Consider the following 18,667-nt stretch of genomic DNA (forward strand, 5'->3'; position numbering starts at 1 on the left):
AACCAACCTCGACCCAACCGGAGAAGAGGCATGTCACCACAATGAGATATCGGTATGTGTTTCCCTGTTCTTCCATGTCAGCGTAGTCGATGTGGAGCTCACGGAATGGTCCAGTAGGGCGGGGCAAGGTGCCCCTTATTGTCCAGAGTGTTTGCCCAGTACCATAACTTTGACCCACCCTGACCCACCCTGCAGTTGAAAATAAAAACATTCAGCAGTTCTTGCAGATTTGGGACAAACCAGTCCTCCTGTATTTCTGCAGCGATATGTTGCTTGGACACATGAGAAGGATAGTGGAGCTGCTCAAATGCAGTGACCATCAACTTATAGAGCATCGTCACCTTGCCTCCAAACTAAATCTGTTGGGGATTGTGCACCCTCTCTTTTGCCATAAGTTTCTCATCTTGTGGGGCTTGTCCCTGTAACTCAATTATCTCACTAGTTGGTAAGGACGTATATGGTGGTGGAAACTGTACTTGCATGTTTGCAATCTCAGGATATTCCGCTCTCTCGGGTATGGGGAGATAGGCTGCATGTTTGGCCGTTGTGTCCGCTGCAGCCTTTCAGAGAGAAATTTCATCTGTATTAAAATCATCACTCTACGCCCCCGAGATGCTTCTAGAGCCTCTATTAATGCAATCGGTTCAGCTGCCTACGCTGAATAGTTAATTGGCAACCATTTCTGTACTAATGTCTCATACTCTCCATCTACTATGTGAACCACAGCTGCACCCGTATGACTTCTCCCTGTCTCTTGGTCAATAGTTGCTGACCCATCAACATAAACACCTCTCCCTCGTCCAGAGCATAGTCGTGTGCCTTTGGGGTGTCATTGTCTGGTCCCTCATAAGTGGCACAGTCCTGTACTTCATTGTCTTCAGTAATAGGGCCAGTCAGAAAGGTTGCCGGATTCACTGTTTTGCATCGCACTATGTGAATATTAGGGCTAGACAGTATTATCTCATACGCTGAGGCTCACTGCATAGTCAATGTGGATTTAGAATTTTCTAGAATAGCAAAAAGTGCATGCTCTACGTACAGCATTACCGAGCACCCCGTGGCAATAGTCTGACTTCCCTATGACAAATGGAGCGCCAGCAAGTGCTTGTTTGCATGGAAACTGACCTTGCATGACCAAATCCAGCATACCACTGTATTAGGATAAAGGCTTATGGCCCATTATGCTCTTTAGTGTCGATACAGCAGTCATCATTTGCCCGTCAGAGTGTGAAAAGAGGTAGAAGTCTTGGGTGTAGTCAGTTGTAGCTAACACTGGGGCTGTAGCAATCACCTGTTTTTAGCTTTTAAAAGCTAATGAGCATGCCCTCTGTGCATGTGGTGGTACTTTTTGCCTTTTGGGCCTCCTTGAGCGCCTACAGCATTGGTCGTGTGTAAGTGGTTTAATAAACAAATACAGACCCTACAGTAATTACATAGCCCTAGGAACATCTGTATGTCTCACTGTCATAGGCTGGGGTATTTTGCACACGACAGCTTTGCGTTCAGGTGTTTTCCTCTTCTCATGAACAGAAATGAGCTGACCTAGATATAAAACTTAGTGCTGGCAATACTTTAATTTGGCTCCCTCCACCGTGTACCCCTTTGCGGACAATAATTGTAAAAGGGTGATAGAATCGGCTCTGCACTGACACTCATTTTTACTGCATACTAACAAATCATCCATGTACTGGATAATTGTACTGGGCACTTGTATGTTCCCCAGGTCTGCATGTAGTACCATGTTAAAAATACTGGGGGATTCGCAATACCCCTGAGGCAACCCTGTATGTTGGAGTCTCCGCCTGACATTAGTAAACGCTGTAAGAAATTGTGAATGTGGATGGAATGGCACTGAAAATAACACGTTTTTCAAGTTAACAACAGTGAAGTGGGTGGATGTTGTGGGTATGTTACATAGTATTGTTTCAGGGTTTGGGACAACTGGATATTCTGCATGTACTATGTTGTTGAGGGCGCAAATCCCGAATCATTCTCCAACTGGACCCTTTTGTTTTTTAATAGGGTATTTGACCATATTGCAGTTTGAGTTGGAAGGTACAATAATCCCTTGGTGTAAAAGCGCTTCCTTTGACAGTGGATACTGCTTCACTCGGGGCAGTACTGCTCCTGGTTTGAGGATAATTTGTATTGGGGCAACACTGCGCAGAAGACCTACATCATGGGGATTAGTTGTCCATGAAACATCTGGAACCTGTGCCAAGTCTTCTTGGGTAAATGAGTGGACACATTCTGCCACAAACATAGGCCATGCAACCTGCCGATATTGGACCATTATTTCACACGGAAACGCATATGGCTTGTATTATTTCCCATAGTCATCCTTGTCCTCAAACAAATCTGAGTCGGTCAAATCCTTTACTGGCTTTGTCGGGTTGATACAGAACGCCTTACACCACTGCCCCCCCCCCCAGTGTCTACCGCTATCAAAACAATTCTTGTTTTTGACACGAACACTCCTTCAACGTCCAACATGATAGTCATCCCTGCAACGTGTTCTTGGGGCAACTCAAGCCTGAGAATAAAATCAGAGGGAGTTCAACACCAGTTTCCTATGCTGGAAATTGCATTCAACAGCACTGTCACTCCCTACATGAGCAAATCTGGGTGTACAGGAACCCCTCGGGCCGCCAACCCACTCCCTAGAGCATGAATGATTACCATGGCTCTTATGTGGCACATCCCCAGGCTTTTGCTTGTATGACCAAACTTGGGTCACAACATATGACGTATTCATTATTTCGGATTTCCTTTTTTCAGTTTGTCTATATATTTAGTGCTTTTTAACAACCACTAGCGGGTTGTAAGAGAATACTCTGGTAAACTATTTAGTTTGACCACTTTTCTGAACAATAACTTCACATTGGGGCTTTGGTTAAATGCATTATTATATGTGCTGGTCTATTTTACTTTTATTTCCATTCTTTTTCATTGTATTTTAGTAGTTTGAGGTGAGTGTATGCATTAAATGCAGGTAAAACAGTAGCCCGTGATACAAACATATTGTTTTACATGAAGATTTTCAAATCTTTTTTTGTTTTATTTCCGTGTTGGTCTGTATTTTTTCACATTCGGTGTGCTATTGATCATGACATTGGGCCTCATCACGAGTTGGGCTGTAGCCCTTAAATGCCGTGGTAACGGTATTACAGCCGCATTTAAGGGCTAGCCCTATCACGAGTTGGGCGCTAAATGGGCTGTTTTACCTCCAGCCTTTCTCAGGAGGTGAAAATCCCCTGTTTTCGGCTGTATTACCGCCGGCTGTATTAGCCCGCATAATTAGCGCTGAAAATACCCCATTGAATCCAATGGACCCAGTTGGGAATGGGGATTTACCGTTAACACCCAACTCGTGATCCGGCGGTAATACAGCCGGACCGGTCGGTGCTAGGGCTATTACAGTCGGCGGTATTACAGCCGAGAATACAGCCCAACTAGTGATGAGGCCCATTGTATCAAAACATATAGCATTGGTTGGATATATGATTTATTTTACTGGTTTGACTGTTTCTAGCCCTGAAGATGGACATTACTCCGAAATGCATTGGCTTCTGTACTGCATACTGCATTCTAATGATGTAATAAATAAGGACTGAGTTTATATATTGTAGTATGAAGGAAATATTTTTGAAATATTACTGAATGCACTAATAGAGATTGAACATTATGAATGCTTGATTACATATTAACTGTGAGCATTAGGTTAGTCCAGGGGAATCGCTGAACCTTTTGTTGCTATACTTTTAGTCCTTGTGCTAAGGATTTTTTTACCTGTTCACTCCAGACACCTCGACTCACTGTCTGCACAAATAGATCTACTTATTGATACACTCATTTATTCATGAAAGTGGTGCGCACCTCCGCTCTTTCTTCTGCATCCCCAGGTTAGCACACACCACCCCTCTTTTAGTAAATTAGATGGTCATGTTCAGTTTACTGAGCACACCCCGTCCCAACAGGTTAATGGGGGAGATGTTTCTGAAAACAGAGCTAGCACCAAACCCCCCACACCCCAATTTGATGGCAAATTCCTCTGTAAAAGGAACACATTCACTGCCCCCTAGAAGCCCTGCGTGTCCATGTTCTCACCTGATAAAGGAAAATGTTCCTCAATGCATGATTAGGTGGCGCTGGTGTCCACCATAAAAATAAAAGGTTTGTTGCTTAGTTCCACGCCCACCAAGGGTTCCTCTTCTAGGTCAGCAGTGACAGACAGAAATGGGCACATAAGAACACTGTGGGCTGTCCTAATCTGGATAAGTGTTCGTCCCTGGTAAGACGAAAGCATTGCCCCCCAGCACACTCGCTCCCTGATAATATGTAACCGTGCAATTGGGGACCACATTGCTATTGGGTATTTGAGGCACCTATAGAGGGGCGGTGTGGGCAGCGAATGCCATTTGACTGTTGTGTACTGGTGTTTGCAGCTGCGGAAAAGGGCAAATGCGGGGCTGCTTGGTCAGGTGGTTGTTGTGCTCGTACGGTTGCAAGTTGGGGCCAGGGAAATAGGGCAATCGATAGGGGGCTGGTCCTCCTGGAGCATACGGGGCATTGGGTTGTAACCTCCACTGGCCCGGCTTCTACATTCCCATAAAAAAAATCATATTTTCCCCCCATGTCCAAAGTTGCCCCATATCCACCCCATGCCCCAAAATCCTCCTGTTGCTCTTCTCGGGCCTGTAAACCCCCCTCTTCTCCATGAATGTCCTCCCTGGGGCCATCATTGATATTGCCGCTGAAACGCACCGTTCCAGTCGTACCCTTCTGTCCACCCATGGGCTGTTCTCACGTCTGTCTGTACCGCCCTTTTCTTGGTCTGTGAATAGTGTAGTACTGCTATCATGGGCCCTTCCACTGATTGCTTTTGCTGATTTCTTTTGTACCAGTTTTGCTTCCTCTGTCCGAAGTAGTTGGGCTGTTTCCTTATCTTTTTCTCTCAACTGTTTACAGTGATGTATAATTATAGACTGTATCTCTGCCCACCCCTTTGCTTCGATTGGGCGTATCGGGATAGGCACGACGCAAAGCAGCCCACACATATGCCCTAATATTAAAATGAGCGCTGCTATGAATGTCATCCCTGAGTCGCACGCTGGGAACCTGCTTTCACTCAAATATTGTCAGCCTGATCTCCCAATATAGCAACGAATAAGCTCTTCAAGTTACCCACAGCCATTGTAACGCCCGCCGTTTATTTCTCAATGGCATAGATTGATTTCTCTGCCCCTGCAGTGAGAGACGTGTTTTCATCCTTGTGTGTCCATTCAATATATTGAGCCATTCCTGGTCCTTTATGCAATAAGGGGAACTGTGTCCCGGTCACCTTCCTCATCTTTTCCGCACATTCCCTTTGGCCAGTGCTGTGCTCCCACATCTGTTCATTAATCAGGGACCCAATAAACTTTCCACATGTGGCGATATTACGGTAAAACCCAATCTGACCAAATAAAACTGTTTGAATGGGTGATTTGATCAAAGATTGGATCGAATACGAATATTACGATCAAATCTCTCATTCGAACGGCATTATAGTGAACAAAGGGAGCAGTGGCTGTGGGAATGTCCCCTGCACCCTAGTTTACTATGTCAGCGGGGGTGTCCCCCGAACCTGACCGCTTAAAGATAATAATACAAAATATATTGACCCTTTTGGTGTCAGATTCGACCAGATTTGGAGGGACGGATCTGAGGTTGAAGGGGTGCAGCAGAAGCAGTGGCGGGGAGAAAAAAGTTAAGTAGGGGAAGGGGGTGGAGGGGGTTTGGTTTATGGCAAGATTTGAATTGTTTTGCCAAAGTGAAAACAGATTTGTGGCGAAATGGACTATGGTCAATTCCACCGCAAATCTTTTCACTTCGGTCAAACAACCCAAATCCGATAATACGCGTAGAGCCACTTCTTCTTCGACCTCGTCTCCTCATCTCATGTGTCCCCACCCATCTCATCTTCCGACCTCACTGTCCCATAATCCAAACTTGCCGTTGCTATCTTCTATCCCCCTTATCCTCCTCCTCTAAATGTACATCCTTCATAGCTGTGCTATCAATCCTAAACAAAATGTCTCCCACTCTCCACTCGTCTAGTCCACATAGTGCTTTCTGCCCCTAGTGATTTCAAACCCTTTGTGCACTAGGCCCCTCCTTCCCCCCAGGCTACACACATCATGCACAACGGAACCAGCAGAGCAGGAGGGTTAGCCATCTTCCACAAACTACACCTCACCATCTCAGATGCCGAGGAACAAGCATGCAACGCAGACGTTCAATTTCTCCTAGTGAATGTCCTCATCACTCTCCATCACCCACAGCTTCTTACTCCTTTAGAGATCTCTGGGCTATAATAGACATTTCTTAGTGGCTCCCTAACGGCCATCCTGGTCTCTTAACCCTCCCCCACCATGGTAGGAGATCGCAATATCGATGCCCCTCTCAATCCCATGACTTGTCGACAGCATTGAACCCCTCAACATGACTGAACTGATCTCAGGTGCCACACACACTGCTAGGCATACCCTAGACGTGATATTCAGCTCCTTCAATCTGATCTCCACACTCCCCCACATCCCCTTCCCCGACCACTAATCTGGATTGATCATGCAGCCAGCCTCTTCTCACTTTCGACCGCCAACCCCAACCCCCACCTCACCAGCACCGGACTGTCCTCCTGTGTCCCGTGTTGGAAGACGGTCATAGTAACCCCTGGTCTGGCTACTCGTCTCCCTTGCCAATCTCCCTCTCCAGGGAGGTATTTTCTCGATCGACTTTTTTGACCTATGGCTCTTCAATGCCCTCAAACCACTCACCCCCTCCAAATCTTCATCCCACAGACCAGGCTCTGTCCCAAGGTGGTTCACCCCTCTCCTCAAATCCCTCAAAACACTCCACTACTCCCTGGCATCCCCCCTGAACAGAGCTATTTACTCCAGGCAGATCAAGGCCTACAGGGCCAGAATCAGGAAAGCCAAAACATGCTTTTACTGGAACCGAATTGCTAACACCTGCAACTCCAGCAGGTACCTCCACAAGGTCATCTTGGAAATCAAGGCCTCTCTTTGCACTTCCTCCACACCCCCAGCTACCAAGCACTCTGATGCCTTATCGGACCACTTTTACACCATAGCTATAGAATGAAACCACACCATAAACTCCCTCGCCTGACACTCCTCTCCCTCCCCATGTCCTTCTCTGCCATATCCTATCTGGAATTCCAAGATCAATCCCTCCCACTCCCTACTGGAGAAAATACTCTCCTTAACCTGTGCAGGCAGCAATCCAAGATCTATAATTAACTATTCCCTCACCGCAGACCTTTTCCTAGCACCGTCCACGGCATCGCACGTCATGACCCCCCTCCTTCTGGCCAACTACCGACCAGTCTACAGCAACCGCTTCATAGCCAAACTCATTGACTGCATGGCATACTCCCAGCTCTGCCTCTTTAGAATCCAACTACCTGCTTGACCCTGCCCAGTGTTCATTCAGATCCCTCTGTGGAACTGAATCATCCCTGGTCTTCATTTGGGGTGTCCTGAAATGAAAGGAACTGCTGACTCCAAAGGATGTGCTGCATTTATCCTCCTTTACCTCGAGGCAGCCTTTGACACTATAGACCAAAGCATCCTCACAAACAGACTCCGCACTAAGATGGATCTCGTCTTTCCTCGCTAACCGATCACAAATCACCGGCCTCCCTCCCTACACCTCTCCTCTCCCTCCCCCCAAACCCTGTCACCCTTGCTCTTCAACCTCTATCTGAGCCCCCTCCCTGCTCTTATTAGCTCACATTACCTAACCTGCTGCACCTATGCTAATGACACCCAGATCAACTTCAAGATCTCCAAGACCTCTGCGTTCCCTCTTCCTGACCTCGCCTCGTGCCTCTCAGCAATCTACCACTAGATGGTGGCTATCCACCTCCTCCTTAACCCTGGTAAAACAGAAATCAAGATCTGTGGCAAGAAGGCTCTCTTCCCCCAACACACCCCCTGGCCGCCCTCCCTAGGACCCCTTCTTGCAGCATCCAACTCAGTAAAGAACTCGGGATGGACCATTAACGTCGATCTAACACTTTCAGAAAACATCAACGCTGTTTCGAAGGGATTGTGTCCTCCGACGTATTCCTTATCTTTGATAATACGTTTCCAGCTTGCTGGCCTCGGAAATATTTTCTGTAGAGGGCGCTGCGCGTCGACGTCCGCCGAGTCGATGTCCCTCGACGGCCACCGTATCGGCGCCGACGTCATCCTGCCCATAAATAGCCACGCGCTCCGTCCGTTGCTCAGTTCCGTTTTTCTGCGCTTCGTGGGGCCTCGGAACGTCGTTGCTCAGTTCAGTCATGGCATCTTCATCGGAACCGACGATGCCGCGATCCGGCTTCAAGAAATGTCGAGACTGCGGTAAAAAAATGTCTAACGGATCCACACAGGATCTGCTTGTGGTGCTTGGGATCCGAGCACCATTGTTCGGAGTGTGAGGACTGCATGTCCATGGCGGCGAAAGCCTTGATGGAGCGCAAGGGGAAGCTCGAGAGAGGTAAGTCCGTCAAAACCTCCTCAAAGGTTTCTTCTGCTGAGTCGAGGCATTCGTCTCCTCGCCGTCAAACATTCCCATTCTAGATCTCGAAGTAGCTCCCACCATTCGTCGAGATCAAGACACTCAAAAAAGAGACGTCGAAGATCCCCTTCCTCGTCGTCTTCTGTGTCCCCAGAAAGGGTCTGCTGTCCCACTAAACACAGCTCTCAAGCTGAGTCTGAGGAATTCAGAAAGAAAATGTTAAGCGTCCAGATTTGGCAAGGCCGTATTACATTCGGTCCATCCCTAAAGGGATACATAACATTCTCACTTCCACCTCCAATTACATGCCACTGCTATGGGAGTCTATCAAAGATAAGGAATACGTCGGAGGACAAAATCCCTTTGAAGAACAAGTTACTTCTTACCTTGTAACGTTCTTTCGACGGGATGTTCCTCCGAAGTATTCCTTATTGCCCCTCCCAACCATCCCCGCAGTGATACTTCCCTTGTGGTTGCCGCTTACGCTCCTTCAAGGTCAATAACCAATTCAGGCATGACTTTTCTTATGCTACAAAACGGAACTGAGCAACGGACGCAGCACGTGGCTATTTATGGGCATGATGACGTCGGCGCCAATACGGTGGCCGTCGAGGGACATCGACTCAGAGAACGTCGACGCGCAGCGCCCTCTACAGAAAAAAATTCCGAGGCCAGCAAGCTGGAAACGTATTATCAAAGATAAGGAATACGTCGGAGGAACATCCCGTCGAAAGAACGTTACAAGGTAAGAAGTAACTTGTTCATCTAGATCATCCCAACTACTACACCCCTACATTCTCAGACTCCTCCTACCCTCACAGAGTCACAGCAATTGTGGCTATGATCCTCTCCTGCCTTCACTACGCCAATTCCCTTTACCTAGGCGCCCCTGCTTACCAACTCAGAAAGCTCCTTGTCCTCGACACAGAGAGCACATCGCACCTGGCCTCGTGGAGCTCCATTGGTTGCCTGTCGGCCGATGGACCGCTTTCAAAGCCATGTGCATCACCCGCCGGGCCCTCCACAAGACAGTCCCTGATTGCCTTCAACACAAACGTACATTGCATCCAACCCAACAGAGATCAGGCTCCACACTCCTCCTTCTGGTCCCTCCCTTCAAATCCACTAGAATAGGGGATCCTCCTCTGTCCAATCTCCCACACTCTGGAAATCACTTCCACTTAGCATCTGCCGCTTAGAGGATCACTGCCGCTTAGAGGATCACCTTGCCTTCCGTATGGCCCTCAAGACCTGGCTTTTCCCACCTGCAACCTGACAAACCCTTGCCTCACTTCGAGTTTACCCAAATGGCAGTGGCAGTAGTGTTTCTTCTCGGGATCTCTCCAGACCAAGGTAGAGAATAAAACCCAGGACATACCACTGCTACATCGACGAGAACTAGTAACCATTCGGGGCTCAAGCTCACGTATCGCACTCCATGTTGATGGATTCTAGCCGCATGCACGGCCACCCACCCGCACGCATCGGCTACCTAAGACATAACGCAGAACACCTCTGCCATCAGAATGCAAAGTCCCACGACAAAAATTGGGTGTAGCTGGACCCATAACTAGTCTCCTGCACTCAGGCACACTCCCAACACCCTCACAGCACCCATCCACATGCCTGCTCGAAATGGGTAGCTAACTGGGGCTTGGCCATCCCTGCCCAATTTCATTTGGCCAAAATGCAGACATGCATTCTAAACCTCTGACTTAATTCCCATACCTTGGACTTCGGTCCCCTGAGAGCGTTCACTTACAGCGCTTTTTGACCATACCAATGGAATAAAGGCGCCATACCAATGACAAATTACCCTACAAGTTTCTCATTCTCCATTGTGAAATTAATTGTAACTTTCTTTAGGCGTAGGCACAGCTTAAACATATAAATGTTGAGTGCACCCCTCCTTTTAAGTTAAATGGCAACCTTTACAGACACCATTCAGATTGCCCTCTCACACATTTTTGCCCTATCAATGGAGGCCTTAGGTTGGGTATTACAGTGGGCCAAAATTCCCATGAAATGGCTCTGTATGCAGACGATGGCCTTATCTATCTGAAAATCACAGTTGCATCCCTCCCTGTGTTAATTCAAGTGCTAGAGATATTTTAAGGGTTTTCAGGCTTCACTCTAAACTGTGCAAAATCAAAAGACCTCAGCATCTGTGTCCTCTTGGACGAGGCACTCCTAGACGAGGAACTGCTCTTGAGGGCTGTTTTCTCTGATTTATTTGATCTATTTAACCTGTCAGCTGTAGTTCCAATGGTCCTACCAATGAATTACCACTACCTTGTGCAATACTCTGGCTAAGTCTTGCCTCTAGGCCTTTTTCACATCAAAATGTGTCTGTCCTTCACTGTCATGTCATTTATCTAATGTGGGGAACATAGCTTTTCCGATCTCCTGCCTGAAGCATCTGGGAGCATATAAGCCTTGCAACAATAACCAATCTCTGTGTGGCACTTAACCCTTCCTCCAAGGACCAATGCAATCTGGACACTCGCTGGGAAAAGCAGGAATAAAATCTAATTAAAAGAACAGGACAAAATCTCAAACGCAGCCTAGTACCCTGAATGGCAGAAAGCTACAATCTCTAACTGGGCCTAGTTCAAAATGGCAGGGCTCTGGTTAATATCACAGATGTCCCTTATGCGAATAAATACGTCTTTCCCACTTAATGCTAATACTATTTGGCACTTCAGCCATACACTCGAAACCTAACAAAAGCTTTCCCCAACTACAAAAACATCACATTCTATCTTATGTTAACTGCAACCAAGACACAACCTAATTCAATGATGCTAGCAAAAAAAACCTTGAAGTGACATGCGCCTAATCTCTAAATATAATAGCCAGAATCCTTTGCTGCGGATAATGCTCCTTAAAAATTAGTAACTACATGCAATTGACACATGGTCTGAAATGCTTAAACACCAAAATTGCTACCACTAAAAGGACTCGCTCTCCATGCTAATAGAATGAATGCAGCCTGTATCTTTGTTTTGGACACTGCATGCCAACACAACTCAATTTAAAGGCAAAACCAAGAGGATGGCAAATACCAAATGTCCAGAGCTTTTCCCTACCTCGTAACACACATGCTAACTGGTGAAGACTCTCCCGAGCACAAAGATGGAAAGATCTGGGGGGAGAGGGGGAGAGGGTTGGTGACACCAGGTATCAATTTGTTGGTGTAAGGTTTGGGAAGTGCTTGAAATGGAAAAATAAACCACTACAAGCAGACTTTATGTATTGTACATTTTGTATAGCACCTATACATCAGAAAGTGTTTCCAAGCACCACAAGACAAGGGGGAGGGGGTAGAGGAATACATAACAGTAACGGTCCTGCTAGGCCTTGGGACATTCGGGTCGTGCAAGTGCAATAACAGGAAGTGCAGGGAGAGGGGAAGGGGGAGATATGCAGGAGAGAGGGGAAAGGGGGGGTGGGCAAGTGCCCAGGGAAAAGGGGAAGGGAAAAGGGGAAGGGGTCAACTAGTGCGAGGGAGGAAGGGTGGGTGGACCAGACTCAGTAGGCTACTCAGGGAAGGGTGCCCAAGGACAAGTGCTGGTTGGTGGATAGGGGGAGACTGGTTGAAGGAGGGCCTGGACCCAATAAGGCTCATTAGGGAGACAGACAACCAGACAGGCAGGTGGAACTAGCAGGGGGGATGGGTGGTAGGAGGAGAAGAGAAAGGTCTTGAAAAGCTTCTGGAATTTAAGGAGATCCGGCTCAAGACGCAGAGGGACAGGAAGGCCACTAGAGGGAGGCTCCTGCCAAATAGAGAGATCTACCCCCCACTCTCTGCTTGGAGAAGCGTTTGACTTGCAGAGAGTTAGAGATAATAGTTATATAACACAGGCCCCATTTATACACTATCATTCAAATAAGGAATTTGGGCTAGCCAGACCCGATCCATTGAAACATGCTTCCATATGTATGTTACTGTAACAAATCAAAACTAAACGCACTGGAACATTAATTTATGTTCTATGTTTTACGTTCACTGTGGATTACCAACGGTCTCACTGCAATCTGTAAATGGATGGCCCTCTGTTGCCTCAAGCTGAACTCTTGAAAAAACAGAAGTCATCTTTATGCAGCCTTCAAATGCCATCCCTGCGCTCCCCTCTTCTCTCCTCCTTGCCTGACCTTGTTCCCTCACCCAGGGCTCACAACCTTGGCATCCTCTTTGATGGTATCCTCTGATCGTACGATTCCTCACTACCACCGCCTCTGCTGTCCTCATTAACCTTCTCAACTTTCAGAAAATGCATCAATTTCTTATTCATCGCGCTACGGAAATTCTTATATCCACCCTTGTGCTCAGCAGCCTGGAATACACCTGGAAATCTGTTCAATCCTACTCCTTGGCCTTCCCCTCCTTCCTTCCTCTAGACAGTCATCTGCTTTGCTAGTTGCACTTGCTGCATCCTACGCATATCCGCTCCCCACTTTTTCCTACCAACACCATGCTGGCTATCTCTCCATGCACAGCCGCTCCTTTTTCAAGTTCTTTCTCCTGATCTCCAAAGCTTTCAGTGGTCTTGCTCTTAAGTACCTGTCTGACTCTATCTCGGTCTATTCACCATCTTGTTCCTTCTGCTCCTGTACACTTAACCTCAACCGCACCCTCCTCCCCTTGCCTCATCTCGCATCCGCTCTTTCTCCCTTCTTGCCTGCTCCACTGCCCATCCCAATCCAAGCAAGTCAGACTGTGGTTCTTTTCAAAGCTCGGCTTAAACTTCACTGAGTTGCCTGCCCCATCCACTTTACCTGAACCCACCACTCCCTCCAGTGCCATGTAGTAGTGTAATTTTGTATATTCGAGTACTCCTTTATTGTGATGCACTTGCCACACTAGGTTAATGTTACCTAAGTCACGGTTTATTTTTTGTTCTGCCCTGTCCCTGCTCTTTGTTCACACTGTCATAAATTGTCTCACCACTTCTCATCTTTGTGATAATGTACATGCACCCGTCCTGGGACTGCCTCCTCCATCTGTAAATATGTTTGTCATTTCTGATCGAAATTGACATCCCTGCTCTTCAAATAAATACAAATGCCTATGCTCTCTTCTGCTGTGGAGGTGTGAGGCCTGTGGGTCACTGTCCTCCACTTGTATGGGGATACCTGGGTAGCCTTTCAGAGCAACACGTGACCACTCACTCCCACTGCATAGATTCCTACACAATGCACATGCATCCAGGCATTTATAATGGGCATATAACCCCACACTGCACAACCCCATACAAGGACCAACTTTTGCGCTCACATACATGCAGCCATACATACTTGTAAATACGCACACCCACATGGACACCCACCCAAATACATTCACAAATATGTAAGTACCCATCACACCAGACTAAAGAGGGAACGAGATAGGATGGAAAGACAGGCTTCAGCTACCAATGGACATGATTTAATGATCTAACGATTTGAGGAATATACACATACCATATCTTGATCATGTCTTTAGCTGCAAAGAATTGATTGTGTAGAGGTATTTGCCCACCCACAAGCACTGTTTTCAGTCCTCCGAATAGTCTTTCAATACCAGCCCCTTGTATTGGTGTCTACGTTGACATTTGAAGGAAACGCCAGAAACCGGTGAAAATACTTGGGTAAATTAAGCCAATACCTGGCAAAGGTGTGCGTACTTGGGCTTATGATGGTAATGCCTACTAAATGCGTATACAATGCTATATAAAAGCCACAACGTGTGTCTTTGCCAATACTTGATTACATTGGGCTGCAAATCAAAAGGCTGTGCAAGAATTGGAATATTCCCTGATAGTATCAGTAAGCACTTGAATATTTATTTACTTTTTACACTTTCATCAAAACATCGAATATAGTTTAAAGTACTGTATTTATATTTTATTTATTTTAACTGGTTATTTATAACTCAATACCCAGAGGTTGCTAAGCGCGGACCCGGGGATTGAACCTGTGTTGCTCTCCTTCGTCTTGCTTCCAAGGCGAGTGCGTTGCACCTCAGCTATCCGCCCGAGTATATTTTGCAGGGATAGAGCTAGTTTGAAAAGTTGACAGATTTTTGAAGATGGGGACAGTGCAAGGGTAGGCAAGCAGGATTGTTTAACCTGTACTTTGATGACTTGAGTACACCATGGGTGTATATTCAGAGACAGTGTAGGTTAAATTTTGAGAAAATGATTTATCTTGGAGCCTCCACAAAGTATACATTAAGCGGAGCAAAGGTGTAAAGGGTCATAATTAGAAAGAGGAATGATGGAGCAAATCTACATCAAAGCACCTCACCAAAAAGTTGTACATTTGGCAACAATAATAATAAAATAAGCAATTAATTGGATGAAAGAAATGGAAAATGGGTTGTGCATGCATTAAAGTAATTGTGTAATTGATCAGTTACTCTGCATTAATCCTCCATTTTGATTAGTTGTGTATAGTTCTACCTTGTTCTTGGTATAATTTGAATATAGGGAAAGCTCACAATCTAAACCATTCAGGTGCTGCACATTACTGATAGGGGATTAGGGGTACGATTGATTTATTAACCGTAGACTGTTCATCACACAGAATAACTTTGTACTGGCTCTCATTAGGCTAGTTCTATTTTTTTGTTTCCTTTCTGGTCTGGTTTGTGCAATGTAACTAAGACACCAGACACGTGGTAGAACATACCTTTTACTTTGCTTTCTGATTTGCTGCAGCCTTTGTTTTTTGAGTTATTTGTTTTGCTGAAAAGTAAGTTGAGTAACAATGTTCCTTTTGTTTCTATTTTAGGTTATTTTTGAAACATCAAACGCGATGTTCTGCAAAAGCACAAAGCCCATGTGCCACCTCTTGGGTGAAGCTCTGATAATTTAAAACATCTGTTTACTCTACAGAAAGTTTGTGTGAAGCCATTTTGAAAGAACCACCTGGATGCAAAATAATTAAGATGACAGATCCCATGATGGACTTTTTTGACGATGCTCACCTTTTCGATGAGACTTTAGAAGGATTGTCAGATGATGCTTTTGTACAACCAGCATCTGTTTCACTTGTTGATGAATTGAACTTGGGTGTTGAATTTGAACCCTTGCACGTAGACTCAATGAACCATGTTCAGGATTCTCAAACTCATAGAAAAGTTAGCGACTTTGAACCACTGACTTCCTTTGATTCCCTCAAGATTCACCAAATCAACCAAACATTCAACAGCTCAAGTGAAAACGTAATGTCTCCATGCTCACAGTTCAGCTGTTCACCAATCCACCCTCAAAGCCAGGCCAACGGGATGTTTCCAGATGTGGCAGGTGGTAGCCCCATGTGGGGGCTCCAGACAGCTGCTCCTGTCGCAAGTCAGAATGGATCACCATTTAACCATCCTGTACATAATCCATCTATGCAGCAAAATAAAGGGTTCATAGCACACAGTGACTTCTCTTTATTTCAGGCCAATGAGCAGCCACAACCTTGTGCCTCCCTACAGTCTCAACAAAGCAGAAATAATATTAACCCAGGGCCAGAAACTTTAAACCAACGCAAAAACTTCATGGAAGTTAGCATTTCGCCACCACACAGAATACATTCTATCCAGCTGCCTAAAGTTGGCAGCCCATCAAGTCCACACCACACTCTCTCTGTCCAACAGTTCACTCAAACTTCAGGGATTCCAATGCACTATAGTGATCAGCAAGATGTGAGATTTGATGGGCCATCGCCTGCTATGGCTGCTTGTTCTGTCGGTGCTACTCCATTTTCTTCTCCTTATTCCTTCTCCAGTAAACATGTGTCTTCTAATAACCTCCTGCAGTCTGCTACTGTTCTCGCCACTAGTCATCCAACACACACTTTATCAGATTTTACTGGCAGTGAGGCATTTGCATCTTCAAGGACCAAGCAAGAAGCCACACAGCACATCTTGAACCTGAATGCACCATTGAATTCAAATACTTTTCAAATATTTCCTCCAGTGAATTCTCAGGATACTTTCAGAAGTACAAAATTGTCTCCTGTTAACGTTAATTTTACTGCACCTGTTGTCTCTGCTACCCAGATTGTTAATTTTAATGAACATATAGAAAGCAATGGGTTTTCATCTTTAGAGGAGAATTTACTTCGCCAGGTTGAATCTCAAGCAGAGCCATTCACAGGGCTGGATCCAGATGACCTCCTTCAGGATGATATGCTGCCCCGATTTGATGACAATGCATATGGTCCAGAAAGTTCAGATTCAGGCCATGCTGTGCTGGAGCCCTGTGCTTTGCATCATAGCAGTAGCCCTGATAAAGTAAAACGCCCATCTGATGTTTTTCGAACCCAACCTCGAGGCCAGATTCACCCTTGGCATCCATCGTTTCCGAACCAGCATCAAATTCAAGACCGAAATAGTTTCATCTCCCAAGGAAAGGTATGTCTCCCGTCTTTTGAACTATTTCAGAAGTACTTGGTTGTCTGCTGACAAATGTTCTGTTAAGTCATGCCATGTTGTTAAAAATGTGTTCAATGCCAAGTGCACCATGGAAAATGGTGCCTGATCTTGTAATAGATGGGCACAAGATATACCATACTTTAGCAGTAATGAAGATTTCAAATCTTTCCGGATTTGTAGATGTCTTCTAAGACATGATTTGATGGTCATGAAGTCATATTCTGCTGCTGGCACCACATATACTGCTGTTCAGGATTTCCCCTTTAGGATTTCCTAGTTTGAGTTATGAAAAACAGGTAGGTATTAGGGAAATGGAGATTCCAAGGCGGTTGTCAGATTGTAACACTTTTGGAACAAAAAAGGCCCAGTTGCATGTAAGATCGAACTTTCTTGCAAATAGTTCAAGGCAAGCACAATATGTGCTCTTTTAGGCAAAGGAAGGCCAGAAGGTGCTGATTGAACATTTTGAAGTATTTTCATAGCATACTATGGAAGGCCTAGATTAAAAGGATTGGTATAATTCAGTATTGATGTAATCCGCACAGTGACCAATGTCACCTTTTGAGGGTAATGTGCATAGTAAGGGAAAATATTCCTTAAGATGTTACCAACGTGTCTGCATAATGATATTTGTTTGGGAATAAAATGACATAGGTGGCCGGTTGGAGGCCTGTATTCATGATAGTTGAATTTGGTTTTGAAATCGGGCCTCCAACCATCAAGTTGAAAGTCCAAAGATTGATCTGTTCAACAAAGACCTCAACCCTAGTTTTGGTTGGGGTTATGCATTTCTTACAGATAGATTGGGAAATGTTTAGTGTACAGTGTGGTGCATGCATACATATGTTTATACACATACTTATAGATCACTATTTCATTACTCGTTACTTTCTCTTTTTGTCCAGTCTACATCAAAATGTATTTGTGCTATTTAAAAAAAGGAAATCCTTTGCCCCGATTAAAGATCATGCAAGGTTATGAAAAGGGAGTGAGTAGCAAAACTGTGTAGTCTCTGACAGTTCTTAGTCTACCGGTTTCAGTGGTTTACGAGTTATTTAGCCACTTTCTTCAGGACAGTCTTCATATCCCAGTGAATGTACGTTTTTGCATCGGGAATGGAAAGGATGGATTTCGGGATTCTTCGTCCCTCCTTCCCATTACTGCTGTGCAACACGTGAACAGATCGGTCAAAGACTACACAGTTTTGCTTCTCCACTTAAAGTGCATCCCCTGACATTCCGAGGGGCCTTCTCAGTGAGACATAGCTTTTTGGTCTTCTTCAACATTTCAATGACAGAAACGTCATAGTGAACAGTCTGAATCTTCCAAAAATTGTTTTAATTCCTCTGATTGAATTAATAATTTGTTATACCTTTTAGAGCAATGGTACACATTAGATTAGGTCTACAGGTCATTAAGGTTTGAATTGTTACCGTAAATAGACTGACCTAGTGTGTGTTTTAATACTGCCTGTCACGTCACACACTGTGTTAACCATGCAGTGTGTCTGATGTTTTTTTAGGCAGGAGGCTGTCTCAGCACCCGTAACTTGTCAACAGCTGCATATTAGGATTGTAGTTTCTTCCATTACTTATCCTGTCTGCAATTAGATAAGCGGCACACCAGCGCAACCGCACTAGAGGGAATTTAGTTAATTTTAGTTAGAACTTGATCCTATTATTCTGTCTTTTG

General features: G+C 45.4%; 1 protein-coding gene across 6 annotated transcripts in view; it reads left to right on the forward strand.

Annotated features, from left to right (window-relative positions):
• The window catches only part of CHD9 (chromodomain helicase DNA binding protein 9), a 3,201,601-nt gene that overhangs the window by 119,161 nt on the left and 3,063,773 nt on the right, over positions 1-18,667 (forward strand). For all 6 annotated transcript variants that reach the window (XM_069639531.1, XM_069639523.1, XM_069639522.1 and 3 more), the window contains one exon: positions 15,343-16,954. In XM_069639531.1, coding sequence (XP_069495632.1) covers positions 15,500-16,954 — 1,455 coding nt within the window. In that variant the 5' untranslated portion in view covers positions 15,343-15,499. The remainder of the gene's footprint in view (positions 1-15,342; positions 16,955-18,667) is intronic.

Source organism: Ambystoma mexicanum, chromosome 1q (assembly GCF_040938575.1).
Source record: "Ambystoma mexicanum isolate Mex_15411 chromosome 1q, UKY_AmexF1_1, whole genome shotgun sequence".
NCBI lineage: Eukaryota > Metazoa > Chordata > Amphibia > Caudata > Ambystomatidae > Ambystoma > Ambystoma mexicanum.